Source organism: Phragmites australis, chromosome 13 (assembly GCF_958298935.1).
Source record: "Phragmites australis chromosome 13, lpPhrAust1.1, whole genome shotgun sequence".
NCBI lineage: Eukaryota > Viridiplantae > Streptophyta > Magnoliopsida > Poales > Poaceae > Phragmites > Phragmites australis.
In genome coordinates, this window is record NC_084933.1 from 28,022,396 (window position 1) to 28,043,805 (window position 21,410).

General features: G+C 40.7%; 2 protein-coding genes, 1 non-coding gene and 1 pseudogene across 4 annotated transcripts; 1 reads left to right on the forward strand and 3 right to left on the reverse strand.

Moving 5' to 3' along the window:
* Positions 1-763: 763 nt before the first annotated feature.
* Positions 764-883, forward strand: LOC133889857 (U5 spliceosomal RNA). Its single transcript, XR_009903939.1, has one exon. It is a non-coding gene; the product is annotated as a U5 spliceosomal RNA (small nuclear RNA).
* A 69-nt stretch (positions 884-952) lies between these two features.
* On the reverse strand, positions 953-3,742 carry LOC133888433 (uncharacterized). Of its 2 annotated transcripts, XM_062328674.1 has the most exons (5): positions 3,386-3,742; positions 2,259-2,447; positions 1,390-1,941; positions 1,196-1,287; positions 953-1,027 (listed from the first exon to the last, which is right to left on the reverse strand). In XM_062328674.1, exons 1-3 carry the CDS (start codon positions 3,563-3,565, stop codon positions 1,582-1,584), a joined length of 729 nt encoding a protein of 242 aa, XP_062184658.1. In that variant the 5' UTR covers positions 3,566-3,742; the 3' UTR covers positions 953-1,027; positions 1,196-1,287; positions 1,390-1,581. The 2 variants fall into 2 exon arrangements, with proteins under 2 accessions (XP_062184658.1, XP_062184657.1); XM_062328673.1 differs by lacking the exon at positions 953-1,027 and having other exon boundaries at positions 1,115-1,287.
* A 1,188-nt stretch (positions 3,743-4,930) lies between these two features.
* LOC133889585 (probable LRR receptor-like serine/threonine-protein kinase At1g56130) lies at positions 4,931-10,057 on the reverse strand (annotated as a pseudogene).
* Positions 10,058-11,421: 1,364 nt separating this feature from the next.
* Positions 11,422-21,076, reverse strand: LOC133887958 (probable LRR receptor-like serine/threonine-protein kinase At1g56130). The gene is made up of 24 exons (XM_062327999.1): positions 20,798-21,076; positions 19,972-20,158; positions 19,622-19,693; positions 18,342-18,413; positions 18,187-18,258; positions 17,894-17,965; positions 17,710-17,781; positions 17,559-17,630; positions 16,946-17,017; positions 16,780-16,851; positions 16,599-16,673; positions 16,397-16,468; positions 16,239-16,304; positions 16,078-16,152; positions 15,641-15,685; positions 15,478-15,542; positions 14,996-15,375; positions 14,702-14,900; positions 14,261-14,422; positions 14,048-14,166; positions 13,429-13,639; positions 13,111-13,342; positions 12,319-12,469; positions 11,422-11,876 (listed from the first exon to the last, which is right to left on the reverse strand). The coding sequence occupies exons 1-24, from the start codon at positions 20,913-20,915 to the stop codon at positions 11,538-11,540; spliced, it is 3,072 nt and encodes a 1,023-aa protein (XP_062183983.1). The 5' UTR covers positions 20,916-21,076; the 3' UTR covers positions 11,422-11,537.
* Positions 21,077-21,410: the final 334 nt, after the last annotated feature.

Below are 21,410 nucleotides of genomic sequence, written 5' to 3' on the forward strand. Positions count from 1 at the left end.
ACAAGGGTTGGTAGCAATGACATATATCAAAAGAAATACAAATAAATGCAGTAGTGACTGACTAGACAATACACAAGTAAACTTGTATTTGCAAATGTAATATTCTTATAGCTTGAACTAATGCCCTTCGACTTTTGTAGGCAATCCTTGAACTGAAAACCACATTTTTTTTTTGAAGTTATAAAGCTTATATATGATTTTTTTGCACTAATTAACAAAGATACAATATGTCGAGATGATGCACTTTAATCACTAAGCTAGCTTTTCCAACCTAAACTAGCGAGATTAGTGGAGCATAAAAGTTCTAGTATTCTACAATATGCAGCTATGCAAGGTCTTTAATCCTTTAAGAAAAAAAGGACATGCAATTCGGTGATGAGAATGAGGTTTTTATTTTAATATTTTCATTTTTTAAATTTAGCAATTTAGATGGCTATTTGAAAAAAAATAGCAAATATAGGCCTCCATGGACGAGTGCTATTTTTCAAACGGGCACATAAAATTGCTAATTTTAAATTTTAAAATATATAAAAAATCATGAGAATGAGATACACAAAAGACAAGGGCCATCCTCTGCAGGCCCAGCCCAGTAATGGCTAGTCAGTGGCACCTCTCACGGGCCTGGCCTAATTTGGTTGCGCAGCCTCCCCTGTGCGGCAGATGTTGCGCTCGGAGGGATTAGTACCACCTCGCTGCTTCGGGAACGTTGCGAGCCGAGGGAGAAGAATATAAACGGGGCCAGGGCGACCGCAAGAAGGCACGCAGCTGCGCGGTGAGCACAAAGCGAACTATTCTTTCGCCTTTTACTAAAGAATACCGTGTGCGCGCCGCAAATAGCAGCATACGCCTATTTTTGGAGGGTGTCCTTTCATTTTGGAAGGGCCCCAACAATTCTAAAGAAATGTTTTATCTTGCTTTGTGTATTTATATGTTTACCATTCATAGCAGGATTCGTCCGCTTAATGATGTACGAAGTCATAAGTCTTGTTCTAAATGATGAGTAATTTCATCGTTTCATTCAACGAACCTGGAGCAATCTCGGATATCACCCGACAGCTTATTAGTACGATCGAAGTGAAATTTCAGGTATCCTGGGAGCAAAACGCAAAATCGTGGCACAATTTGTCAGGGCACCACAAGGGTCCTTTACATGATGAGTCAGATTGAGCCAAGAGGGTTATTATACAGAAGCGACCTTGCTGCAATATCCATCCTCATTGCTTCAGAACAAGTTCTGCTCACGGGCTTTACTCCCAGATAAGGTTTCAAAATCCTGAAATCTGAAACCTGCATCACGATGGACAACGATAGTGAACAAATATGTGGATTGCAACTAAAAATTTGGCCACGCCAAAAGATATGTGAAAACTTACAGGGAGAGGGAACTACCTGAACTTGTTTTGTTTGCAAGATGAGGCCAGTTGGTTCTGTTATCATCTACAATTGGCTTTCAATTCAAACAAACACCAACCAATAGACAGTTGTTCCTCCAAAATAATTCAGCTAAATATGAACAAGTGGGACCTCGGTTAGTAGGAAATATAGGGAAGCTGTTAGACTATGCACAGACCAGTCTGAACACTATTGAGGCACACCAACATTTCTGACTTTAAACTTATATCGAGGCACTTCTTCTTCATCATCATCTTCATCTTCACTTGAATCGTTTTCAACTTTATCCCATTTCGAGTAATCAAGACCTGAATGGCCCTTTGGTTTTGGGATCGTTTCCCAACCCTGGGGTTTTGAAAGCAGACTGGGAGGTACCTGAACCTTTGGAGATTCAGTTGCAGGTTTTTTGTCGAGGGTTGGTTCGGTTGAAGGTTGATCAGCCTTAGCGATGAAAGTTTCAATCTTCTTATCTCCTTTTGAAGGCAGTTCTTCTTTATCTTCATCAAGATACATGAATTCCTCTTCCGACTCAGGAATTGGGGCTAGTGACTTCAAAATAACACAGAAGATGGGAAAGAAAATAGGTCAGCTAAGTAAACAATCCATTGAACAGCTACAATAGTTTGAGTCATTCCACAAAAGTTTTATGGGATTTATTCTTTTGTATTAATAGATAAAACAGGTTCTTTGATTAATACTAACAGAATTAATTTCTTTTCAAATGTTCTTTCTGTTGTTGCTCTTTTGTAATTATTTAAGGAAAGTTATAGGGATGTCCAGTGTCAGTGTGTCACTGCATATTAGGTAGCGCTTGACAAGAAGCTAAAGAAAGTATATTCGCTTAAGAAAGTGAACAAAAAATATACCAGCTGTGTCTTCAGCCTTGCCTGAAGGTTCCGATACACTTCAGACGATGGATTTATTTCGATCAATCTGTTCACATCAAAAAGAGCTGACTGGTAATCTTTCAGAGTAACAAGAGTCTGGGCACGCAACATGAGAGCTCCAGCATGCTCTATGTCCAACTCAAGGACAGATGTGCACTCTTCTGCAGCCTATACCATAATCATAAAAAAGGGAATTCAGTGTTTGCAGCATGATGATGATATAGAGAAAAAAAGAAAAATAATTGATTTCAGGAATCAACTTATTCCAGAGAAATATCCACTATTGTTTTCATCTCCTGCCCAAGTAATCCGATACTTAAAAGCAGGAGAACTGAATCATAATTTTGCTTCACTATTTGAGGTTTCACAGGGCACCATAATCTTGCTCATACAGTCATACACGCAGTAGGTCATCAATACAGTCTTTTGATTAGCTCCCGTGACAAAATATGAGATATTGTAATTCAATTTTTCCCCAAAGACACACTCATACTTCTATAGAATATTGAAGGTTGCGAAACTTCCAGTTTTTCTAAAAGCTTGAGATCAATTAGATGTAATGTGGGCATTCATCAATTTGCTGTTGCTAGTCACTAGTCACAACAGCTAAATTTCTGTGTGCCCAGCCCGATTGTACCGTTTCTGCTATTTTTGGACAGGCAACAGAGAAAGAAAAGCATTTGACCAGTAGCTTCTCACAGTACTTGGTTCTGGTAGCATCTCAGGACACTAAATTGATCGGCAGTTAACCCGAATGCACACGCCACCACAATAGGAAAGCTACTGCGAAGAGTAGTCCAGCTCGGTCATAACAATAAATCTCCCTGCAAACAGATGCCTGGCAAAATATTCTTCTCTCAAGAATGGAACACATCTATAGTCCAAACTACATGTTCTCGCTGTGTTACCACCAGTAAACACAATCTACCAGCCCTAAACCGTCGGTATCCTTAGATCTGCAGCCGAACAGTGACAACTGGATGGCTAAACAAGATTGAAGCTTTTACCCTAATTGACACTTCCAAGCCCCTAAGGGACCCGCGCAAACCCAGCACGAAAGCAACGACGTAATCCGTGAATGAAAGGAGAACAAAGAAACAGGAGACCTTGGGGAAATCGTAGAGTTTGAGGTAGCAGGCGGCGCGGTTGCTGTGCAGGGCGATGCGCTGCACGGCGCCCCGCGCCGCCGCCAGCGCCGCCGAGTAGAGCTCCAGCGCCTCGCGGTGGCGGCCGCCCCTGTAGAGCTCGTGCGCCCTCTCCACCGCCGCGGCGCCCGTCCCCGCCATCGCCGGCACGGAAAATCTGGAAGCGATTTGCGGTCGAATGAATCGGAGGTTGGTTTGGGGAGGAGGATTTGTGAGGTGGGATTTAGGGGATGATCACGTGGAGAGGAGAGATGACGCCGAGCTGAGGGGAGGTTTGAATGTGGCTGGATGGTTACGGGTTGTCGGGTTGCTGCCCGACCCGCGAGAAGCACGGCCTTTGGGGTTATCTCTCTCCACTCTTTTTGTCTTGTGTTTCTAGAAATTGACGGACTTGCCCTCACCTTAATCATCGAACCTTCCGAGCTTCCTGTCACACTTACCACGTATTCAAGTGCGTCTTCAATCATACGTCTATAGATTTTTAAACTATTAAAAATATTTATATATGTAAATTGTACAGATTTTAAAATTTGATAGGTACAGTAGTACTCTCGTATCTCCAACAACACACTAAAAGATAGTTCTATATTTTTCAGTATCTATATTCTGTCGTAGTAGATAAGATTATGGGTAGATATTACACTAAAATTTTTATATATTATTTAAGTTATTCAGTGATAAGTTTAATAAAATTATCTGCTGTATTCACCGGCACAAATCAAATTGATGAATAAAATTGCCAGGTTCTCGTTGAGGGGGTTAGCTAATGATCCTGAGCATGGATAGCTGGTAACTCTGATTGTGCTCTATGGACCACAACCGCCCAATTCGCCCATGTGAGTACGCCTACGGTGTCGTAGCTAGTGTGAAGTACTAGATGTGCGTTATTTCGTTTACAAATCAAATTAAAAGTACTAGTGTGAAGGCTTATTGAGCAATGTAGTTGCATGATACGCGCACTTCGATATTTCTTTTCTGAAAGGGAGGTGAGGAAAGGGAAGAAGGAAAAGTGCGTGCGCGAGAGGCGATCACGAAGCCGTTTCCAGCATGCCTTGATGCACGGGGTAGAATTACGAAAAAAAGGACGATGCTAAATTTCAGGTGCTCACCGTCCTGCTCTCGCGCCTGCCTCCTTCATCAGGTCCGTCTGTTTCTTCAGGCATCTCTTTGATCCTAAGAAGCACATCGCTGACCTCCGAAACCCTCACCGCTAATCGCTTTGAAATCGCCGTCGCCTTGGAGATCAAGCTCATTTTTAGACGTGTGATAATTAGGAAGTGTCAGAGAAAAAAAAGGTTCCTTGAAACGTTCGTTGGGCTCGACGCGTCCCATTCTTCACGGGAACGACGAGGGACACTGCGAACCCCAGCGGCAACGTAACTGACTACCGGGCACGGCCGGTGAACGACCGAACGGCCGGTTAAATTCCTCGAACATTATCACCGCAAAAGCATCACCCTACAAAGAGGATGGCAGGCTGCAGGAGCAAGAACAGAAGGCATTCATTCACCTTGCTATCAGCCGGTGACTATTAAAACCAGCACACTGGCGCACGCTGCCCTCGCCGATGATAGAAGTGAACAGCGGCGGCGGGGTCACCGGCGTGACCTCCCCTGGTTCCGGGCTCGCCAAAACGCCACCGTGGGCGCCGGGAGACGGCTGCGTAGATGATGAACCGACCTGGCTGCTCTTGAAGCTGCCGCTGACAACCTTGACCTGCCACTCCGTGATGTAGCTGGGCTTGGCGACCCCTTCGGTTATGCCAGCGTCTCCGGTGAGCATCGAGACGGCCTTCGACATGGACGGTCGTTTGTGGGGTGAGCCCTGGGTGCAGAGGAGCGCGACGCGGATCTCCCGCAGGACGTCGTCACCGTTGAATTCGGAGAGCTTGGGGTCTACGAAGTCAAGCGGGTGGTCGTTTTCGTACAGTTCCCAGACCTGAAAGCATTGGAAATGGATATTAAAAAAACACTGGAAATTTGAGATGTTACTTTACCGTATATCCATATTCTGTTCATCCACTACTAAAAAAATGGATTCAAGGCATTTCACATAATTTTGAAAACAGTGAGCTCCTGCACCACCACAGGTGACAATGCACATTATATTTATGTATAGCAAAAAGAAGCGAAGCACATTAATTCATTGGGCATGCATACACAGTTAGGGATCTAATTGTGGTTTTCTGGATCAAAAGATGTATCATAACTTAACGTGGTGTCAAACTCAGTGTTATCTGGACACCTGTGTCTAATATTTTTTATCAAATCGGACACCGTGAATCCGAGTCGGATTCCGAGTAGTATTTCGTGTATCCAAATGTTCTTTGCCCAATCGGACACCCGAATCCGAGACTATGTCTAGCTAACACTAGCCAAACTATATCAGTTGGGGTTTCATCAAGACTTTCAGTATATGAACTTGATATTCTCACTAGTATGATGCATATTCCCTCAGAAAATAGTATGATGCATATTTTAGACTGTAGATTTCTTTTGAGACGATTTTCAATTGTAAATTTTACCAACAGTGAAGTGAGAAAACTGAAGTTATGAGTAGGTTTAAAGTTTGTATTGATCTTGCCCTTTCAAAATATAGAAGTCCTGTCTTCCTCGAGTGAATTTTGATAGTTTGATTCACCAGCAACGATCTCCAACGCGACCACGCCAAATGCAAACACATCAACCTTCTCGGTCATATGACCCGTCATGGCGTACTCAGGTGCGAGATAACCACTTGATGATACAGCCAAAGTAGACAACCAATTGCAATTAGCTCACATATGGAAATAATATAACAACATATCCAAATAATATAACAACACAGCCAAAGTACTCGAGATATAGTTTCTATTTCTGTAGCAAATTCTTTGTTCCCCTGATTAGATGATTGAGAGAGCTGCTTCACTGCCACCGCTCTTCCATCACTCAACTTACCCTGCAAGGAGTTTTTTTAATATACATTAAAGTATCCTGGCACAGCAGGGGTTTCCCCTACTGTTCCCCCCTCCAAAAAAAAAAAAACTTACCCTGCAAGGAGGTTGCACTTCTTAATTCTGCAAGGTATTTCATAGATCAAGGCAAGGTTTTGCTTATGAAAACACTTAAAGCATCAGTTTACGCTGAAGGACATATCATTTGGCTTTTCTGTGTAGTAATATTTAGATTATCAGGAAGCAACCTTTAAGCGAATAAGTGTTAATAAGTTCAAACATCGAATACAAATAGAGTTATATAAGTAGAAAGACGAACCTTGTAAACTGATAAACTGATCCATATCCTCCTTCACCAAGTAGGTTACTAGAACAAAAATTTTCCGTAGCTGACCTAAGCTCACTATAACTGAAGACATTTGGTCGTCCAACTATGGTGTACAATTCTGCAAGGTCCAACAAAGCTTAGCATAATTTCTTTGCGCGGTCAAGTGCACAATGTGATAATGGTATATCAAGTACCTTCTAGCTCTGATAATAGCTTTCTCCTTTTCTGACTCCATACAATGATTCCGGCCAGTGCAGCCAATGCAAAAACTGAAACACCAACTACAACTCCAACAATCACACCAGTTTTACTGCTGCTCCTCTTGTCTGCAGAAGTACGCACTGTAGGGACGAAATCCGAAGAAAAGATCACTTGGTTGGAGCATTGAAAACCTTGTACAAAACATAATCGAGATGGAATACGCAATATGTAAAATAGTTACAATTACATCAAGTAAGTGGATAATGTGTAATCTCAACCCTTATCATTAGTGTTTCGATGTTTGTGCTACTTTTAAATTTTAAATGGCATACATTCAAGATTCAACTCAATTTACGCAGACTAATCGGTTGCATTTACTATGTAGCTTTATTGCCACCACCGGTCAAAAAAAATTTGATTAATAACTTATAATAATATATTGGGGCATATGCAATTTGCCACTGATTTTTTATTTTTTGCAAGAATGTCACTCGAATGATAGTTCTGGTGATATTTTGTAATTTTTTAGTGGCAAGTTTGCAATAACAGTTCAAAGCAATAGCATATTTGCAGTTGCCCCTAATATATTCTGTTACAACTGTAGAACATCGTGAAAGTACTTGCATCATCAAATTTCCATGTTCTGATTCTATCTATTAAATATAATAGTAACCAAAATTTTAAAAGTTTGACATCATGTATACCACATGGACATGTCTTTTTTATGATTATACTGGTATGCATTCGTCAATACTTCAAAATGGCATTCTGGGGAGTAGTATAACTGCAATGTACAACAAAGAGTTAAAGTTCAGGTGAGTATTTTTTTTTTTAGACAAGGGTTTCCCCGGCTTATATTGAAAGCCAAAAAAGAGGTCTAATACAGACGCAAAGAAAGAACAAAACAAGTAGCAAAACACGAGACAACCAGATAGGGACACCAGCTAACAATAAAAGCACGAAGATTACAACCATTGCAACACAGAACAAAACAGCCGTCGTTCACCCTTGAGCACCCAAAGGTCAGCTCACAAACCAACTCTCCAAGGACCATATCTTCACCACATCCGTGAGAGGCACAGGATTAGCATGAAATGCATAGATCCAATGGAGCAAAAGTGACACCATGGTTTTCATGGTGACCTGTTCATCAGGATTGAGCAGAACCCTCCACATCTGCAAGAATGAGATCCCAGAAAACAAAATATCAATTAGAGCAGCAGGAAATTTCTGTTCAATTGTCATTTTTTTCGAGTCCTCCAAATAGCCCACTTGAGTACTTGAAGTTGCACTCAAAGCGGATATTGCAGGCCCATAATAGCCTTGAGTAGGAATGCAGCAAGTACCCTTGCCAGCCCAAAAAAGATGAATCTCAAGGAAGTTTTTGGTCACTGGAACAACATATTGCTTCTTAACAACAATGAAAGATTTCCCTCCTGCTGCCTTTCTTATGTCGAAATTATGCTCCTTGCGCTCTCCCTGTACCAAAAAAAAAAAAGTCTTGACCAGAGCATATGATCTAAAAGCATCAGGTACCAATAGATATAAGTTTGTAGGCTTGTAGCCACCTGAACATAGATATCGAAAACTCTCCTCCCTCTACTTCTCCAAGACTGTATGTCTGGAAAGTCAACCTCTGCAAATTGAAGTGTGACTGTGTAGTTTCCATTGTCAAGTCCAATGCCATGGTATCTCAGAGATGATGGTGACATCCTTGCTGTTTGGAACAGTGCAGAATCTAATGTGTTCTGAAACTGGCGCGAACTGTAGATTATGTAACTTCCATTGGGTGGATCCATAAATCTTCCAACGCTGCTAACACCCCACTTAGGTGCATGCAATTTATCGAAATAGTCTTTAATTGGAATCTGCAATCACAAATCTAATATTTATGGAATAGACATGTGCTCGAAATTGTAAACAGTTGAAGTATTACACTGTGGAGAACCGAGAAAACAGGGAGTATTCCGCTGAAGACAGTTCAATCCCCATGGCAAAACACTGCAGACGAAATGTTTCACTATATTGAGTTCTGATTACAAGTTAAGATGGACAAATCATTTTTACATTAGCCTTGATAGGGGAATTGAACTGTTCGAAGTATTTTGAGTTCTGAACAAGTTAAGATGGACAAATAATTTTTACATTTTTACATTTTTCAATATCAATCACAAAATCATTTGCCACCAAATTCCTGAGTACAAAGTACAACATACAGGGAAAATTAGCAATTACTGTTTGATCGAATCAAATAGGTTTTGTGTTCAATAAATAAAAAGTAAATTATTCATAACAGAAGTTTCATAACACAAACTTACAATTGGAAATTTTTCTGGGTAGCCCAAGAAGGAAAACTTCCTGAGAGATGGTTGTATGAAAAATCTGTGCAAAAAAGTGCAACGAAAGGTAGACATTAGATCAAGAATATTTATTTCCTTGAGCAAAATGGAAAAAACAAAGAGCACATGAACATACAAATTGGTTAATAAGGGACCTTTCGTGGCTGGCAGACTTCCTGAAAGGCTATTATTCCCAACAAATCTGATTCGAACACATTTTGGAAGTAGGATATTTACAAATATCAGCAAAAGGTCAAAAAGAAAGAAAAACAGAGGTCCATTCAAACACAATAACTTCAGCAAGTAATGCATAAATGCTTACAAATAACTAAGTGCCGCAAGATTCAAAATTGATTGAGGTATTTGGCCTGTGACGTTGTTGAAACTCAGATCCCTGCAAACAATAGGAAAAAAGAGCATTACAAAACAAAATGGCAAACTTTCAACTGAAAATTAAAGTATAATATAAAGAATATGCCACTTCATTGAGACTTCCTGACCCGGGTTTTTTTTGGGGGGGGGGGGGGGGCAATGCTTACAGTAAACTTAAAATTCCAAATTTGGAGAAGTCTACCGATGCGTTCATCCTATTTTGTTCTTACTATCTTACTGGTTGAATGGTTGTTGTTTGGTCCTAGCGGCTAACATCTAAATATGAAAGTTATTTTCCTTTGCACAATGAACATGCAACTATCTTACAATCTTATGCAAGACTAGAATAGCACGAACGGATGAACGCATGCACATGATCATTTGACCACAAATTTTTCAAAGGTTTGGATTGACCAACGACTCATTCCAGATGCAATTGCCGACGTGGATAGCCTGAGGAGGTTGGAACACGACCGTGTTTGGTTGCAATTTGAACATCGTTTTCCATATTCTGATATGCTCAAGCATAATCTCTTATTCAAAAACATGCATATCACCAGGCATATATACTCCAACTGATAAAGTAATTTATTATCCTTTAACCCAATCCGTCTTATTTTGTTCTTACTATCTTACTGGTTGAATGGTTGCTGTTTGATCCTAACGCCTAACGCCTAAATATGAAAGTTTTTTTCCCTTGCGCAATGAGCATGCAACTATCTTACAATCTTATGAAAGACTATAATAGCACGTACGGACGAACACATGCAGATGATCATTTGACTACAATTTTTTCAAAGGTCTGGATTGACTAGCGACTCATTCCCGACGTAGTTGCCGACGTGGATAGCCTAAGGAGGTCGGAACGTGGCCACGTTTGGTTGCAATTTGAACATGTTTTCCATGTTCTGATATGCTCAAGTATGATCTCTTATTCAAAAACATGCATATCACCGAACATATATATTCCAACTGATAAAGTAATTTATTATCCTTTAACCCAATCCTCTTATTTTGCTCTTATTATCTTACTGGGTGAATGGTTGATGTTTGATCCTAACACGTAACGCCTAAATATGAAAGTTCTTTTCCCTTGCGCAATGAACATGCAACTATCTTACAATATTATGCAAGACTAGAATAGCACGAATGGAGGAATGCATGCCCATGATCATTTGACTACAAAATTCTCAAAGGTTTGGATTGATCAGCGACTCATTCCAGACGCAGTTGTCGACGTGGATAGCCTGAGGAGGTCAGAACGCGACCGCGTTTAGATAGATATAATATAAGATGCGACCTGTCGATGCAATCATGCAAGACTGTAGTGGTCAAGATTTTCAAGGAGAATCGAGACACTTTGTCATAGACAGCTTCTACGATTTTAACCAATTCAACGGGGCAACGTCAGCTGCTTTCCTCACTGATTTATACGTGTTGAGCTCTAACTCTCACCATGCCCGGCTTTGCAGTAAAAGGGAGCAAAAATTCTTTCAACCGTATCAGTGTGAGCTAACGAACCGTCATTGGCATAACCATATTAGCCCAATATCATGCGGCCCTGATCTTTTGATCCCAGGTTCAACCCAACACCTTACTAGAATCTCAAGAGATGGCTACAACTGTATGTACAGGTCAGGAGTGAACTCCCGTATAATTATAATATCTTGATGCAACGATGAGAGTTAATAAAACCTTTCTTTATTAAAAAAAATGTTCATGCCAACACCGACTGCAAAGTGACCACGCCCAGACGTGCATGACAGGAGTCCCAAGCAGGGCGCGAAACTTGTTCAAGGTCGAGGTCCTAGCTTTGAGAGGTAGGTGTAGTGTGGCACCATGTCTGATCCAGCCAATTGCAATTTGCAGATCTTGTACACGTCCAAACGGACCAAAGCAAACAGCATCTGATTAATTACACGTACAAACTCGCTCCGATCATCACCGTCCTTCATCAATGACTGAGCCCAGGGACGGCAACGAGGCCTCCCTCGGCACCGAGGTCGACTGCCCGCTGACATCGCTGCTCATGAAGCTGCTGGTGTTGCCGCCCTTGATCTGCCACTCGGTGATGTAGCTGGGCTTGTTCACCACCTCTCCCACCTCGACGTCCCCGGCGAGCATCGACACGGCGCGGGACATGGACGGCCGCTGGTGGGGCGAGCCCTGGGTGCAGAGGAGGGCCACGTGGATGGCGCGGAGCACCTCGTCGCCGTTGAACTCTGAGAGCTTGGGGTCCACGACATCGAGAGGGTGGTTTCCCTCGTACAGTTGCCAGACCTGAAGGCATAGAGGTAACTTCAGTGATGCTATATTGGGGTCAAATTCAGATCTATTCTAGATTTGTTGCGTTAGAAAAAAATTGCAATCGAATCATCATAAGACGATTCAAAAAACTAAGCTCTTGTACTGCAGGTCTGCAGCAAGATCCACTGATCCTGGGCTGCTGGCATGCTAAAATTTAGCATACTAGAATTTAGCATACTAGTATACTCAAGTACTATATCAATCTAAGGAGACTACAACAAACATTTTATATACGATTTAATGGTTTCACTGCATTTTTTTAATGCAGTAATGTGAAAAAACTGTGGTTTTATGAAGGCATGCAAGCTCTATATTATAAACCCTTAGCATAATCTTACTGTAGATTTTACCAATAGTACAGAAACCAGAGTGCAACATTGCCTGACCTTGAGCCAATAGTTCAGAGTGAACTTACCCATTCTAAAATATAAATCTTGTCTTCTTCAAGCGTATTGTCAAAGTTTGGCCTTCCAGCTAAAGTCTCCAATACGACCACACCAAATGCAAACACATCAACTTTCTCGGTCATATGACCTCTCATGGCGTACTCAGGTGCAAGATAACCACTTGACAGAAGAGTAAAAGGATTGCCGTTAGCTCATACTAGCTCATACATATATGTATATATATCATTAATCTATTCTACAGGTATGCTCATTGTAGTTCATGTCTGTTGACACTTCCAGTTACAATTCAAAAAATAGTAGAGTTGCAATCCGCGAGACAGTGAGTTATAACCAAACGTAAATAAAAAAAATGGCAAAATTAGGTGTATACCATCGCAAAAGTGCCCATATAAGGACTACATGTCATCCTCACACCGATGATATTTTTCAACTTTTGTGATTTTTGCGATGATACCTAGCAAATTGCCCCCAAAAAATTGAGTTGCAATTGCGTTATGGACAAACGTAACTCCTAACGAATTCCTCGTCTAATAATGTACAACCTAAGAAACACGATTGTAATCATAGTACAATCTAAAATATAACTCTCTATATATATTAATTGTAACTGATTGTAACTCATTAGCTTCTCGTATTGCAATTATGTACTTCTAAACGCACGGTTGTAACTGATCTACCTAGCGGATTGTAATTTACAGCTTTTTGAGTTGTAACTGGGGGACTGTGGATGTGCGCAGTGGTAAACTATAGTGCATGTGCGTCTGTAGGCATAAAAGGGAGCAAGGTGGGAATGTACTTACAATGTACCGGCAACTTTTGTGCTGACATGTGTCTTCTTGTCATCGTAAAGTTTGGCAAGCCCAAAATCCGAGATCTTAGGGTTGAGGTTGGCGTCAAGTAAGACATTACTAGCCTTTATGTCCCTGTGCACAATACGGATGCTAGACTCTTCATGGAGATAAACCAAACCCCTTGCGATGCCTAAGCATATCTCAAAGCGTGTTGGCCAGTCGAGTTTCAATTTCCCACTTCCTGCAAATAGATGTTTAATTTTTGATATTCATATAGAAAACTTTAACTCCCAGAGTCACAGTTGATCAAATTGAATGAACTTGTACCAAAAAGTGCTTTATCAAGGCTTCCATTCTCCAGGTACTCATAAACCAACAGTGGTTTGTTGCCCTCAAGGCAGCAACCATACAGCTTCACGAGATTACGGTGTTGCACTCGAGAGATAGTTTCTATTTCGGTTGCGAATTCCTTTTTTCCCTGATGAGATGTTTCGGATAGCTGTTTTACAGCCATAACCCTTCCATCGGTTAATTTACCCTGCAAGAAGGTGCCATTTTTTAACAATGCAAGTTTCAGGCATCACAGAACCAAACATATTGTATTAGAGAAAAGAAGTAGATCACCCACTCGCACTTTATCAACAATGTGCAGAAACTATGAAAAAAATGGAAAACAACAGAAAATGGGAAAATAGTGGGAAAAGTTCTTACTGTGTATATATTGATATTAGCGTTTTTTTTTTAAGAAAAGGACTTTACATCACCCAAAAGTACTTGGAGTAACAAAATTTTCTAACTGGAAAAAAAACTAGCCAGTTTTGGATAACAGAATTTTTTTTTTACACAAATGGGTACATCCTTTTGCTGTGCACAACTTAGAAAATTTACTTTCAGAGGTAAAATTTCATAGCAAATTCACATCCATGTGCACTATAGATGAACTAACCTTATAAACTGACCCATATCCTCCTTCACCAAGAAGGTTATTGGAACTAAAATTTTCAGTGGAGGTCCTTAGTTCACCATAACTGAATACATTAGGTCTTCCAACAATACTGTACAGCTCTGCAAACATCACAGAAGATAAGTATATAAACACAACCTCTTAGCGAGGAGGTTAAGAATATGTTTTGACTTGTGGCCATGGCGTATCATTTACCTTGTTGCTCCAATGATAGTTTTCTCCTTTTTTGCCTCCACATACAGAGTCCAGCAAGTGCTACTAGTGCTAAAACTGCTGCACCAACCACAACTCCAACAACTACACCTGTTTTACTACTACTCTTCTTCTGTGCAGCACTACGCACTGAAGGTTTGAAATCTGTCAGAAAGTCCATTTGTTAGAAAAACGTGATCTTACAGCCGAATCAGTATATTTTAACTTTGGATTCTAGGTGTTTATGAATTTTCACTTGTTTTTATTTGAAAATACACATGAGAATAACTGCACAGTTCAGAATGGATATGTATCGCTAGTATATGTGTATGTATTGGTTCAGTCAGCAGCATTTCTTGTACTAGAAACTATAAATGCATTAGTTCATTCCAAGGAAGTTATCTAAAAAGTATTAAGACAATGATTCGTAGCTAAGGGGAGTACTTGGAGTTGCACTCAAAGCTGAGATTGCAGGTCCGTAGTAGCCTTGAGTAGGGATGCAACAAGTGCCCTTGCCAGCCCAGAAGAGATGAATATCGAGGAAGTTTCTAGTGACAGGAACAATATACTGCTTCTTGACAGCAGTGTAAGATTTCCCGCCTGCTGCCTTCCGTATGTCAAAATTTTGCTCCTTAAGCTCACCCTGTACCAGAAACAAGAAAAATATAATTAAAAAAATCTTGACCAGCTCATAAGCTAAAACCTAAAGTGTAGGTTATCAGCACAACTGGAACCTACCTGGACATAGATATCAAAAACCCTTCTCCCTACACTCTTCCAAGTCTGTGAGTCTTCGAAGTCAAACTCTGCAAACTGAAGTGTGACCGTATAGTTTCCATTCTCAAGTCCAATACCATAGTATCTTAAAGACGATGGCGACATCCTTGCTGTCTGGAACAGTTCTGAATCTAGAGTATTCTGAAACTGGCGTGAGCTGTAGATTATGTAACTACTGTTTGATGCATCCATGAACTTCCCAACATTGCTAACACCCCACGTTGATGTTCCTGTAACATAATAGGATGCAGCACCAAGATTGGCATCGTCAGACTGATACATGGAGTTATCCGAGCCAGATAAAGATCTTCTGCTCCCACAGTCCACAGCAAAGGAGGCAGCTGCAAGCAAGTTAAATTATTTAATATTAGTGTTAATTTAATAAATTTGTCTATTGTTCGTCAAGTAAGCTCATGCTCGAAATTGTAAAGGTGGAAACTCACATTGTGGAGAGCCAAGAAAACAGGGTGTGTTTCGCTGAAGGCACTCCAGCCCCGAAGGTAAGACACTGAAGGTGTAAAACAACATTTTCAATCCAAGATATGAGCTGAGATAACATAATAATTGTACTTGAGGACTTGAGGAGCTATTGGAATATGAACTGACCTGTTATTGGAGTTATTGATCACAAAATTGTTTGCCACCAAATTCCTATGTAGAATGGAACATAGAAACAAAAATCAGAAGGAATCGTTCATACTTAATAGCATATTGCGGGTTTGTTTGGACTAAGCATAAATCATGAAATACTAAAACAGGGACAAATAACCGATTCAATTTTTTCGCAAAGTTGTGAGGTTAAGTACATTTGCTTCTACATAGATTCTGAATCATAGGTGGCTTAGAAATGCAACAATTTTTAAAATGAAGGATAAGCTAGATGCACCAAAAGCAGCTTTTCCGATGTATCAGAAATGCTAGTTTAATGCATGTATATACTATAAGCGTAGTAATCCAGGATGGTCTGGATTATCTTTCAAAATAATAATTGGACTGGATATGGTTCCAGTCGGTCAATTGAAATTTCAGAACTCAGGACTTACAAATGTAAATTGTTCTGAGTTTCCTGAGAAGCCCAAGAAGGAAAGTTTCCTGAGAGCTGGTTGTAAGAAAAGTCTCTACACAAAAGAAAAAAAGGGCAACGTTATAAATAAACACCTTCCTGCTTTTAATGCACAAATGCAATTGGACCACAATGACATACAAGTTTTTAAGAGAAGGCCCTATAGAACTTGGAAGGCTTCCTGAAAGGCTATTATTCCCAAGAAATCTGGTCAGAACGAATTTGCCAGCATTAGCAAGATAAATAATGTATGTCTTCAGTTCCTAGAAATGAGCATTGGAAGGCAATAAAAACCATACAAGAAGTTGAGCGAATTCAGATTCAGCAGGGTCTGTGGTACTTGGCCTGTGATATTGTTAAAACTCAAATCCCTGTAACGTAAAACAAATGAGAATAGGAGGGAAAGGAGTCATCAAACAATGCATAATCCATAGTAGTTCATTAAAGAATCTTGCACAAAACACAATTAACTGGAGTTTAGGAAGAAACAAAATGCCTTACAGTAAGTTTAATCCTGCAAATAGTGAAAAGTTTACTGATGCCAGACTATCAGATATCTTGCAATTCCTCAAAACTCTGCAATGAAGCATGCCACCCGTTTTAGGATTTACCAACTTGGTTGCACAACATCAAATATCATATCGTAGTTTGAGTCACTAAGTTAATGACAAGTTATGCATACAAGGTGCTCAAAGATGTCAAGTTACTGATGAATGCCAGTGAAGAACTCCCATTTATTATGTCACCTATTCGTCTGCACCACAGAAATAGATAATTCATTCTTCCCCTCTGCAACCTTGATATTTAAGAATGATACTTAGCTACTCTCGTCATCAGAAGTCACTTACAAGCTTGTCAGTTGGGCGAGATTAGAAAGAGTGGTTGGAAGTGGACCTTGAAAAGAATTGCCTTGAAACCGCCTACAAAATTATAATCCTTGTTACTATTTTAAAGCGTCATTTATTTGCAGATGCATTTACCTACTACCAAGTAAAGAAAGAAGGAAGATGACACTTCTTTTCTTTGGAAAAAGTAAATAATTTTATATAGCTATAAATACAACTTATTTAAAAAGGATAACACTATTAGACAATAGTACTGTATCATCATGAATAGTGAAAAATGCAATATTTACTAATACCACATCATATCTGACCTTAAATAAATTATTCTGAGAGGCCACTGAATGGAGATTCAGCAGAGTGAAAAAAAAAACATCTCTTTTTTGGACCACAATGAGCCAAGTAAGTTTAAAATGAACGTCATACTTCAGTACCAACTTAAGTTCTGCTAAAAGTAAAGGTCGACTTGTGTAGAACTGTAGCATACTGTACTCATACTCTTTGGAGAGAGGAAAAAAGGAATCTAAGCAATATGGAAATGTAACAAGATATCCAAATTGTATTTACTATTTTAAGTTGGGGAATAATTACAAAGAATGAAGGTTAATAAAAATCTTACAGTTCTGTTAAATTAGTCCAGCTCCCAATATAATCTGGTATTTTCCCAGTAAAATCGTTATCCGATGCCCACCTGAACATAAAGAAGAATACCACATAAGATCGAGTGGCATGAAATAACACTGTCAACCAAACGTCTTTTATAGTCATACAATTGTTTCATTCTTGTAAGCTTGGAAAATGATGATGGAAGAGGACCACTTAAGCCAGCACTATCAATATACCTGCAGTTAAGAGATACAAATATGAGGACACATTAGACATGGAGCCTGCTAGTCCAAGCAAAAAATGATAAGAAGAAAATGTATGGAGTGCCCAAAATTAGTCAAGGCGCACAATTGCTCAAGTTTAGCCAGGTTCCCCAGTTCCGAAGGAAGGGAGCCATTTAAGTTGTTTGAACCAAAGCCCCTGAAAACCCACCAAAACAATCAAGGTTAGTTATAAAAAATTGAACACTGAAATCTCTACTCTTGGAAGCATACTAAAGCAGCATAGCTGCCTTTCCAAATAGAGGTTAATTAGTTGAACGAATGATGTCAAGTAGAGAGATTTCTAACTTTTTATGATTCTAAACTTAGTGAATATTTCTAATTAAATAAGGTCATGGCATTAAGAAACATATTCCTTACAGTGATACAAGATTCGTAAGGTTCCCAAGCTCCTTTGGAACAGATCCAGACAATGCATTGATGCTCAGATTCCTGTATGTTCAACAGAAAAAAGTTTAAAATTTGATTTTAAGCAAAACATGTAATGGGATAATGTTTTAAGTTCTAAATCTCACATGTACTGCATAGCAGTCAATTCCCCAAGGAACGATGGTAAAGGCCCTGTCAAGTAATTTTGTCCTAAATCCCTGAAACAACATTAGATCAGATCGTATATCAATGAAAAGAGATTGGCTCATTAGGTATTATTCTTACTTAGCATATTTGATTTTGGGTGCAATGTTGAACTACTGTGAACTTAAAAATATCTTTTTAAGTTACTGCCAAAGCCCATGAGAAATCAGGGTCTTGGGTCCAAATCTCCATTGGATTTTACTGTACAAATGATAATTTTTTTAGACCAGTCCAAACTTGAATGGGCCAGCTCAGGGCTTGGTCCGTGGCTTGTTCCGCCCCTGAGAAATAATAGCCAGCCTAACAGATAATGGCAATTGTCAAGGCGCTGTTTGGTAGCTGGTCGAGCGGATGCGAGGCCACGCGTTCGGTTGCCTGGTCCAGGCTCCTGTCATGCAAATTCACTGTGCCGGCCAGACTCCGTAGAAACGGATTTCAAATTCATTTCCGTCAGGCCTGGCTCGCTTGGTGTAGCCGGGTGTACTGTGTATTTTTTTTATTTAACTCTTGATTTTATTTAAGAGTACAAGAGTGATCCAAAAATTCTAAACGTTTTCATGAGCAAACTAGAGCTCACTAGCAACTCATCTTAATTAGTTTGATCCAAAAAGCCTAAGGCAATATTTAATTAAACTTCTCCAAAAAAGCCTACTTATATAACTTCTAGCAACTTTTTATGCCTAAAATAAATTCCCAAAATTAGAAAATTTCACTAATATTCTCATCATGTGATATACTAGTTTATAAAAATATTTCCAACCCTAGGTTATTTGGTGAAAAAGTGAGTTTCTTCGTAATGCAACATATACTCATACGAACAATCAAACGCAATCTCTTCTCAACCAGACTGAGCACATACAGTCAACCAAACAGACCTTATTGCATCTCCCTAATCTGACTAAACTCAGTCTGACTCACTAGATACAAACCAGGTTGAGTCATGCAAGCAACCAAACTGGCCTCAAGTGAACCATGCACCATCCTGGCATTCTCTACAAGCACTAAAAGAGAAATATGATGGTAGTAGCAGATCTAGAACGTGCAAACTCCATAGTGGCAACAAGCAAATGGCAAAAGGTGATGGCAGAATACTATTAAGCAATACGCATTGGCAAATAACAAACTCCCCCAATGACCCACAAGTAAACGGTCTTTATTGGACGCTTCAGATACAATGCTTATGTTCACAGACCATTTCATGCAAGAAATTGAGAGTTCATACAGGTTGGTCAAGCGCGTGAGATTCCGCAGTTCTTCTGGTATTGGGCCAACTGCATTCAACGAGTAAATTTTCCTGCAATGACCGAAGTCAAGTACCCATCAGCTCATACCATCTCAATTTTGCCATCGTTGTTGTTCGACAGATATAAACACCACTAGGCGTATGGAGCACCACCGAATCCTCTACCAAGCGCTATTCAGTTACAGAGATAACGAGTTAAACACACATTAGCACGGCGAGGTGCATGCATCGCGTGCCACAGGCTCAGCACAAACAAAAAGCCTCAGGCAGGCAATCCGTCGAACACCTGCTGCGCGGAGCGGCAAGACGTGAGCTGTGAGGAGACTTACAGCCTGGTGACGTGGCAGACGGTGTTGTTCTGGTCGGTGCAGTCGCACTTGATGGCCGGGTTGAAGGTCGGGTTGTTGTCGATGGCGGTGCCGTCCGTGGCCGTGCCGGTGCAGGGGTCGCCGCTGATGTTCCATGCCGACGACGCCGTCAGCTCGAGCTTGGCGAACACTGCGTTCACCGCCGCCGCTGCAACCGAAAACCGGGTTCACACTTCCAACCAAGAGCAACGACAATCAGCTCCTCAACCGTCCGATGGCCCGGACTCGCGCCGATCGGACGGCCAGGAATCAGGGCCCACACTGTCATCGTAAAACCGGCCAAGCTACACCCGTGGTTTCTGAATTTTCGTGGGCAGGAGGCAAAACCGAAAGTCAAAAGCCAAAAAAATATGATATCGATAAGCTTGCCGTAGTTGACTTTCCAACCGAGACATTTGGAACGAGCTGGTTTCTTGGAACAGATAGGGTAGGTGATTATCTGGACTGGAACCAGCCAGAGGTAGCTGGGACAGATCATGCATGCAACTAGTCAGCTCTGCAGACGTTCTCCTCCACCCCAGCACAGCACAACTAAATCGACATGCCATGGAAAAATTCAGAAGCATCCATCTCCCAAAGTTTTCTTCAGAGCAGGAGAAGCAAAACAGAGCAAAAAGAAAAAAGAAAGGAAAAAACAGAGAAGAACCATGAAAGTAGCTGACCATTCCAACTGCAAAACGCAGCCGGTGTCGCTAAAACTGAGGAGAACAGGAACCAAGGAGCCGATCGATCGATTCAAGCTGACCGAAAAGCCCGTTAATTTCAGGAAAGAATTGGAGACACTCACCTTCCGTCGGATCGGTCCTTGTTGCTGCTTGCTGAGCTTGCGCAGCTGCTACCAGCAGCAGGAGCAGCAGCATCGCGAGCACAAAGCCATGGAGGCAAGAGCTCGATCCAGACCTCATCTCCTTCCTTCCCTCTATCCGCTCTAGCTTCGATTGGCCCCTTCCCGGCTTCTGAGTCCGAGTGAGATATATGATGACCTAACGCCCCGACCTTGGAAAGGGACTTGTCTCAGGACCCCACGCCGCAACCGCAGACGTACACCCTCCACGCATGGAGAGTGCAAGTAGCGACTTGTTTATATTTCAAGCGGCGCCAATGATGTCTAAATACAGATGAGGGAGACGATCCTAGTATCTGAAATGGACACATGTGGCTGTAAACTTGCAAGTCGACAATAATTTCGGGTGCCCCACATTTGCCCCTGTGAGGACGCTGGATGGCGATTGCTGAAGCATGTTGGCTGGACATCTACTTTTTTAAAAAAATACTAATATAAACGTATACAGCTATATCGCTACACACACGTAATATTTATTAAAGATCAAATTATTATCATCAAATAATAATATTATCACTGTCGGTTAAAGCCTTCAATCAACAGTGATAATCAATCA

What these genes read in the sequence shown, in the direction of transcription:
- LOC133888433 (XM_062328674.1), bottom strand. Translation starts at nt 3,565, where the DNA reads ATGGCGGGGACGGGCGCCGCGGCGGTGGAGAGGGCGCACGAGCTCTAC. An exon ending in AACTCTACGATTTCCCCAAG is followed by an intron (nt 2,448 to 3,385) that starts GTCTCCTGTTTC and finishes ATTATGGTATAG; the next exon opens with GCTGCAGAAGAGTGCACATC. An exon ending in CAAGGCTGAAGACACAGCTG is followed by an intron (nt 1,942 to 2,258) that starts GTATATTTTTTG and finishes GTTATTTTGAAG; the next exon opens with TCACTAGCCCCAATTCCTGA.
- LOC133887958 (XM_062327999.1), bottom strand. Translation starts at nt 20,915, where the DNA reads ATGAGGTCTGGATCGAGCTCTTGCCTCCATGGCTTTGTGCTCGCGATG. An exon ending in CTTACAAGAATGAAACAATT is followed by an intron (nt 17,631 to 17,709) that starts GTATGACTATAA and finishes CTTTATGTTCAG; the next exon opens with GTGGGCATCGGATAACGATT. An exon ending in CTCGCCCAACTGACAAGCTT is followed by an intron (nt 16,852 to 16,945) that starts GTAAGTGACTTC and finishes TCTGTGGTGCAG; the next exon opens with ACGAATAGGTGACATAATAA.